This window comes from Pipra filicauda, unplaced genomic scaffold (genome assembly GCF_003945595.2).
Source record: "Pipra filicauda isolate LSUMZ 115617 unplaced genomic scaffold, ASM394559v2 scaffold128_size5466820_pilon, whole genome shotgun sequence".
Taxonomy (NCBI): domain Eukaryota; kingdom Metazoa; phylum Chordata; class Aves; order Passeriformes; family Pipridae; genus Pipra; species Pipra filicauda.
The window spans coordinates 3,374,227-3,381,680 of NW_024103751.1; the positions used below are offsets into that span (position 1 = coordinate 3,374,227).

Sequence of the window (7,454 nt, forward strand, 5' to 3'; positions counted from 1 at the left end):
AAGACCACAGATCTTTTGAAAAGAGTAAATACAGTAAGGTAAGGAAATCTGTGTAAGGAAATCTGCAAAACCTTCACACATCTCTGTTATTAGTTTAATATGAACCAAGACGCCAACTAGATCACGGCAGTATGTACTGCAAATCTTACTTCTTCTGAGGATGCTGTAAATCAGAGAGCACTTACAAATGAGCAAAGACTGGGAGCTGCTGTACCAGGCTATGGCAAGAAATCTGTAGTTGGTTCCCAGCACTATTCCACTACTGAGAAAGTGTTACATGAAATATCTGACTACAAAAGCGTGTAACTGCCCCTGTGACATTGTGAGGGTTGTTAGTTGTCCAAAAAGCTTGTGTGTAATAAAATTAAAAACAATGAAAGAATTGTGAAACTGTAGGTCTGTCAGCTGAGTAGCAGCAAGCTATACTCAGCTGCCAGTCCGAGTATTTCCACCTGAAGAAAGCAGGAGGTTTCATACAAAGTGGTTTTGGAGCTTTGTTTTTGTTTTTGTTTTTTTTTGAGAAAGAAAGATACCCTGACTTACATCATTCAGGACAGTCTGAAGGTATGGATTGCCTTAGAAAGTGGCTTTGTTTGCCAGCAAGTGCAAAGTAAAAGCTGGAATTGCATTTAATGTGTACAGATACTTCTGTATAGCACAGATATTTCTGTATAGCACAGAAGTAGTTTAGATTCTGGATGTTTTTCATTTTCTGTGTATTTGTACCTTTGTCTATCATGAAAGTTACATTAACTCCTTTTCTAAATTCAATTTGAAAAACACAGCATGACTGTTTTGCAGCTATACCTTGGCTATTTTTATCTGAATAATTAAAAAGTCGTGTTTATGAAATTCAAGCTGCCCAGAGAGATCATCAATATTACAACAAAACCAATCCCTGTTTTGTCAGCAATTATTTCAGAAAGATCTTGGGAGCCTGTTGGCAATGAAAAAGCCTTTTTTCACCCTCTCATAAACTCAGCCCTCACCACAAAACCCCCTTAAATTACATCATCTGCAGCCAAGGGCTCAGTGAGTTTGGGCTACTTCAAAGAGAAGGAAAGCATTTCCGTACTGCTGGAGGATGCTCTGGCAGCACACGAAGTGAGAGCTCAGCCTAAGCAGAGGTGTCACTTTGGCTGGTGACAGCTGGTCACTGTGCTTGGGCACAAAAAGGGGCTTTTGCTTCAGGCAGAGCAACCCATGCTCATTTCTGGAGCTGTTAAAGGCTCCGTGCTGTCCAAACTTTGACCACTTGGAAGAGAGAGAGGCAGCAAGTAGGAGCCATGGGTGATAACAGTGCAAAAAACGAGTGGAAAATGGATGGCCCTGTTTTATGAAGCTCCAGGAGAGATCTGGCAAATGAAGCTCTCCTGTTTAAACCCAGCTGGCAGCAGTACAGGAAAGCAAAACCTGGAGCAAGGCATTCAGCGTGAGCTCTGATTTTTAAAAAGCATACTTAGTTCAGCTAAAATACAGACAGGACAGCTTCTGCAGTGGGACTCCACAAAGACTCATCTCAACCACTGGGTTCAGGCTGTGGTTTCCACACCCCCTGCCACCTCTGTGGGCAGCCTGCCATGGTAACCTCAGGCTTTTTTAAAGAGGTGTAATGAACCCAAGGACATTACAGAAAACAAACCCAACAAACATAATGAAGATCAAGAGTCTTTATGCAAACGTACAGAATCAAGTGACACTAATGAGTTTATAAGTTCCTTCCTGCCTCTAAATCAAACTGCAGACTTCAGAAGAAAATTTGGCTTGCTATATTAACAAAGTAAGCTTAGATTTATGTTAACTAGAAAAATCTTCCTATTTAGTCCTGTTACTCTCTCTTCCTTTAGGCAGCTGCATTAGAACAGATTACAGATAAAAGTGTACTTTAACGTTTTAGGTCTTGTTTTGCTCTGTGTGCTGTATCTGAGGGATGACTGTTCCAGACTGTGCTGCACTTGGTGTGTGTTTGCAGCCAGACAGGCTGTGGGTGTATCACTGTTAGCTCTCATTTTCCCCACTCAAAAAAATGAACAGTGGTAATTTAGCAAACATGAAGAGCTGGATTCCCACCCTCCCTGAGCAAGACAGTGAGGCAGCCATCAGCCCAGCGGGCATCACCTGCAAGCTGCTTTGAGGCAAAGTGGGAAAACCAGAGCATATCTCTGGAACCAGTCTGAGACTGCAGCACCTGCAATGTACAGGAACAGAAGGCAATTCTCAGGTTCATGGACACTGCTGCCAGCTAATAATCCTCTCTAATACAAGTCACTGGCCATGGGCAAAAGGCTTTGCACCTTCCCTGGAGGAATGGACACTGCCTTCTTCCACAGTCAGGGAAAAGGCAGGCCGAGGACATACTTTTTGATGTTTTGCCTGCAGATAAGCTTGGCTATCAGACTGTCAGGCCAAATGGATTCAATACCTGCTGGTAGGAGACTTTAAAACCCCAAGAAAGAGAGGCTGTCAGAGCACCACTAGCAAGACAAGTGTGAGGGACAGGTATGAGGGTAGTTGTGTTTTATCTATGTTCTTTATTTGCTGTTAAACTCTGGCAACCAAGATGTGACATTGGGATCTTTTAAATGGCCAAGTCTGGTCATAACCAACTTCCAAAAATCCTATTTATGAGCAGGGCAGCAAGGTTGCCAGGGTATCTGTGGGGATCTGTATCTGACATACCATGAGGCACGTGTGCTCTACTGCTAAGGCTTCCTGCACTACGTTCTGGGAGGCATTGCTGTGTTCTGGACCCTCACAGCTTCCAGGCAACACCGCACCCAGAACAGGATTAACACAGTGTAAAGTCCTTCTCCAAAAGAGGGGTATCAATGTCCTTACTGAACAAATGTTAAACATCTGACTCAAGTGCTGCTCTAATAATCCTGAGGCAACTAGGCACAAGCTGGACTACCAAAACACAGCATCGATTTTCAGAGCATGAATTGCAGTAACGCTTCCTTCAAAACACCAGGTTTGCCTACCTCATCTGGGTCAGCACTGGGAGGTGAATGATTTGCTCCTGCCTTCCCTCTCTCCTTCACAGGTCTTCCCAATTGTGCTGGCCACTGATTAAAACACAGATTTTGGGATAGCTCATTTACCTCTGAAAGTCAAGCAGTAGAAGCAGCTGGGATGCGGATGCCCAGGACTTTTCTTCACCCTCACAGAAACTTAGATCCCATCTGTAACTGGATCCCTCTTATCAGTAACACAGCAAGCAATTCCCATGGAGAAACAAAAGCTGAGACCAGCTATCAGGCTATGACAGTCCAGATTTGTTAGGCTGCCTGCCACTTGAAATAAATCTTCACCCTGAGATTTGCAGGTGCTGTAGCAGAGAAAAATCACTTTTCTTCTTTGTTTCTTCATTGCACTGTTGTAAGTATTTAACAAAACCTCATGCTGCAAATGATCAGCTGTGGCATGAAGGGGCTGCTGCTCTCACTTTGCACTCTTATTTCATTACCTGTGCATCATCCGTCCTGTGGGGTGGCCCAACAGCTGTGAAGACGGTGCTCAGCCAGCACCTCGCTAAGGATGCGTGCAAAGGAGGAGCAACCTGTTTGTGGAATGAGACTTACTGGGTCCCTGGGATCTCTGATTCCATTGATGCCCGAGAGTGGAATGTCATCACAGTATCAAACACATGACATGTATCAAACACAGGACTCTTGTGCTGTAACCTGTGGCTACTGAATAACCATAAACAACAAGATAAAAGTGAGGAATAAAACAAAATGCTTCAAGAAGCTACTGTAGGAAAGTGTCAGCAGATAGCAGCCTTTCTGGTAAGGGCAGGTAGGAGGCAGAGACAGTTCACAGAATCATAGAATATCCTGAGTTGGAAAGGACCCAGCATAAGGATCCTTGAAGTCCAGTTCTTGGCCCTGGCACAGGACAGTCCCAAGAATCACATCACATGTCTGAGAGCTTCTTGGATTCTGTCAGGCTTGGTGCTGAGACCACTTCCCTGGGGACCGTGTTCCAGTGCCCACCACCACCGTCTGAGTGAATAACATTTTCCTAATATCCAACCTAAACCTCCCCTGACACAGCTTCAAGTTGCGCTCACCGATGTTGCATAGCAAAACTAAACACAAAACTGGCCACCACTGGCACTTGGAGAAGTCGGCATATGGATCTGAACTCCACGGCTTCTCTCAGGGATCTTCTCTTCCTCATCTGCCTCCTTTGTCTAATCTGTCCCACATCCCTTTACAAAGCCCTGGCCACAGACTATTCCTTCCTGGACACTGAAAATGCTTCATTTGTGTGAAGGATCAGGTCACTTTATTATGCCCCTGATGGCATAATAAAATATCTAACTTGCGGGAGCTTTTTGGAGCAGCTCTGTACACACCACAGCATTTGATGACAGACAAAGTATTTGGGCAATGATATTAATCAGAAAGCAAAGGACATTATTAGTGTTTTGAGGTCAGCACGATATGCAGAGCCATTGATATTCGGCAGAACGTGAGGTGAAATCCTGCCCATGCCACCACGGCGCACCCACGGCTCCCGCTGCAGCAGGTGGCCGCAGGCAAGGGAGTGCCGGGACCCTCAGTGCCCGTAAAATCTCATGACTTTCTGGGCCCGGAGATTTGCTTTGAAGCCATTTTGCTTCCTTTTCTGCCCATAGAGGTGTTTTCCTCAGTCACCTCATCGAGCATCAGAATAATAGAAAGAAAATCACCGCGGTGTTGACAGATGCAGTGTGGCAACACTCAGCTGCGGCCAGGCACGGGGGTGGCTCCTCTGTCCTAAATACGGGATGAATACGAGGCTTCTTATGGTCCTCCAAGAGCAGCGAAGCGATGCTCGGACCGCGGGCATTTTAACAGGGCCGGCACACACGCAACCCCCCCGGCGTGACACGTCGTCTTTCCCCCCTCAATTCCGGACAGCGGTTACCGTGGCCCGGGCACTCCGCAAGGGCAGGGCAGGACAGACCTGACTCGGTCCACCCCACCTCCTCCCTCTCCTGCCCATCCCCTCCCTCCCCAGCCTCGTCGCGCAGCCGCGCAGCGCTGGCTGAGGGAGCCGCCGCAGCCGCCCAGCGCGGCGCGGCCCTTCCCAGCCGCCGTGCCGGGAAGGGCAGGGCAGGGCAGGGCTGGGCAGGGCAGGGCAGGGCAGGTGGGGCTCGGCGGCTCCGCGGCGGGGGATGCGGGTGCCGGGCGCAGGATGCTGTGGGGGGTGGGCCTGGCGGCGCCGCGCTCCTGCGTGGCGGACCTGAGCCGCAACCGCAGCCTGTCGCTGGGCTGGTGCGCGGGGCCCGAGGAGCCGCCGCCCGCCTTCTATGGGGGCGAGATCGTCGCCTTCCCGCTGTCGGGCGGCGGCGGCACCATGGCGGCGCTGGGCTCCGACTCCTGGTGGAAGAAAACGCTGTACCTGACGGGCGGGGCCCTGCTGGCCGCCGCCGCGTACCTGCTCCACGAGCTGTTGGCCATTCGGTGAGGCTGCGGGGGCCGCCCGGGCCGGGCGGGAGCGACGCGGGGGATGCGGCGCTGGAAGCCGAGGGCGCTCCCGCCGGGATGAAGCGGCGCTCGGAGCCGCTTGTACCTGCGGGGGCAGGCCGTCGAGGTCCGGCGGGTTGGGTTCTGTCTTTCACCGTGTTTTTGCCATTTTTTTTATTTCCCTTTTCCCCCCCCCCCGTTCGCCCTTCGCAGCAGCCCAGGAGGTGACCCCGTGGCGAGCCCTGCGCTTGCCCCCACAGGTGGTCCAGGCTGGGCCCTCGCACCGCCTCCGGACCCAGGCAATCAAAACCTGCAGCAGCCCCTTAAAGGCGGACGAGTGTGTTGTCTTGGTCAGGGTTTCTCCTTTGTGTATTTAATTTACTGATGTATCATGCACCTGTCCAGTGTTTCCTTTTTTTAAATTCCATTTCATTTTTGACAGGAAAGAGGAAGAGCTTGATTCAAAAGATGCTATCATACTGCATCAGTTTTCAAGGCCTAGGAATGGTGTTCCGAGTTTATCGCCATTCTGTCTGAAAATGGAAACATACTTGAGGATGGCTGATTTACCCTACCAGGTAAATTGTGCAGTTTGCCTTTGCATTGCAGTTTGCTGTAATTACGTGAAATGGGACATAGGCATCCCATCTCTCTCCCCCCCCAGTCTGTCTCACACAGGGAGATGTAAACATACACCTACAACTGGGTGGGTACACCAACACTTTTATATCTCTAGTTAAATATGGTGTATAGCCTTTAAAGACGTGACTTGAATAAGATTGGTCTGGAACAGCTGGAGATTGAACTGGCACAGCTAAATGAATGTTAAGAAGTTAACTTGGCTGGAAATGCTGAAGTGGGAGAGTAGTTTGGAGTTTCTATAACACTAAATAACACCCCAGAACTAAAGCGTAACATTATTTGATCTTTGAATTTCACCATGCTGAAGACACCATGATTAGATAGCTGCAGCTTCTTATTTTCCTGGAGGGTTTTTCTATGGAGCTCTCCTGGGAAGAAGTGCTTGCCTTTTGCTTCACCTCCCATGACTGGTGCTTCCTCCACGGTGAGGTAAAACGGGTTGTCTTTTAGAGGTCATGAATACTTCTCTGTAGTTGTGGTTGGGTGCTTCTCATGCCATCTTCCCACAGGGGATGATGAAGCCTGAGCTTCTCCAGTGAATGAAAGCTATGAGAGTGGAAACTTGGATCTCTCAGTCTCGCCCATTAGCATCAAGGGTTTAGTTGTGACACTGCGAGTTTGGTGCACACCTTGTTGTGGTGTTGGCAGGCTGTGCAGCACACGTGCTCTTTGAAACAGGGTGGTTTTCTTTTTGTTTGTGTTAAGCACTGATTGCCTTTAAGATGATGCAACAGTGATGATATATAGAATTAAGATCTTTGGATCTTTGGTAGAAGAAATGTCTGCAAGATGTTAGGAAGAATGCTTTGTTTATGTCCAGTGTTGTACATAGGAAAACCAACCCTATTACAACTTTTTTTTTTTAGCACATTCATAGTTGTTATTCATTCAGCTTCATTTGTGATTAAATTCCTTTACATCAGAAGTGAAACAAAACCTAATGAGTACATTTTGCTTAACTCTGTATAAAAAGCCTGAGTTTAATGTTCGTTATCTTACAATTTAATGGTACTTGAATCAGATACTTTGGATTACTAAAGAGGAAGATTTCCATCCCATGGGATGTATTTTCCTCATTTAGGTTTACAGAACTTGCAAGATACTGAAGTTTGTACAGGCTATTGGACCAGGAGGACTTTGTGCACATTGCTTCTCCACCCAAAGTAATTTGGGTAGAAATTGCGTGTTTGAAGGGAAGACAATATTGGTGAGATCTGTTTTCTTCCTAATGGCAGTTGATGCAGTTTAAAGGTTTGTGATGGTCAAGGTTGCTCTGGTGGAGAGTAGCTGAAGAAAGCTGCAGTATAAAAGATGGTTGTGACAAGATGTGGTCACTTACTTCTAAAAGATGACATT

The 7,454-nt window shown here is 47.6% G+C and overlaps 1 protein-coding gene across 1 annotated transcript in view; it reads left to right on the top strand.

The window, feature by feature from the left end:
• Window positions 1-5,154: 5,154 nt before the first annotated feature.
• FAXC (failed axon connections homolog, metaxin like GST domain containing) overlaps window positions 5,155-7,454 on the top strand; it is a 21,864-nt gene continuing 19,564 nt past the window's right edge. Inside the window, exons 1-2 of the mRNA XM_039390892.1 lie at window positions 5,155-5,453; window positions 5,899-6,191. Of these exons, the coding sequence (XP_039246826.1) occupies window positions 5,185-5,453; window positions 5,899-6,191 (562 nt within the window). The 5' untranslated portion in view covers window positions 5,155-5,184. The remainder of the gene's footprint in view (window positions 5,454-5,898; window positions 6,192-7,454) is intronic.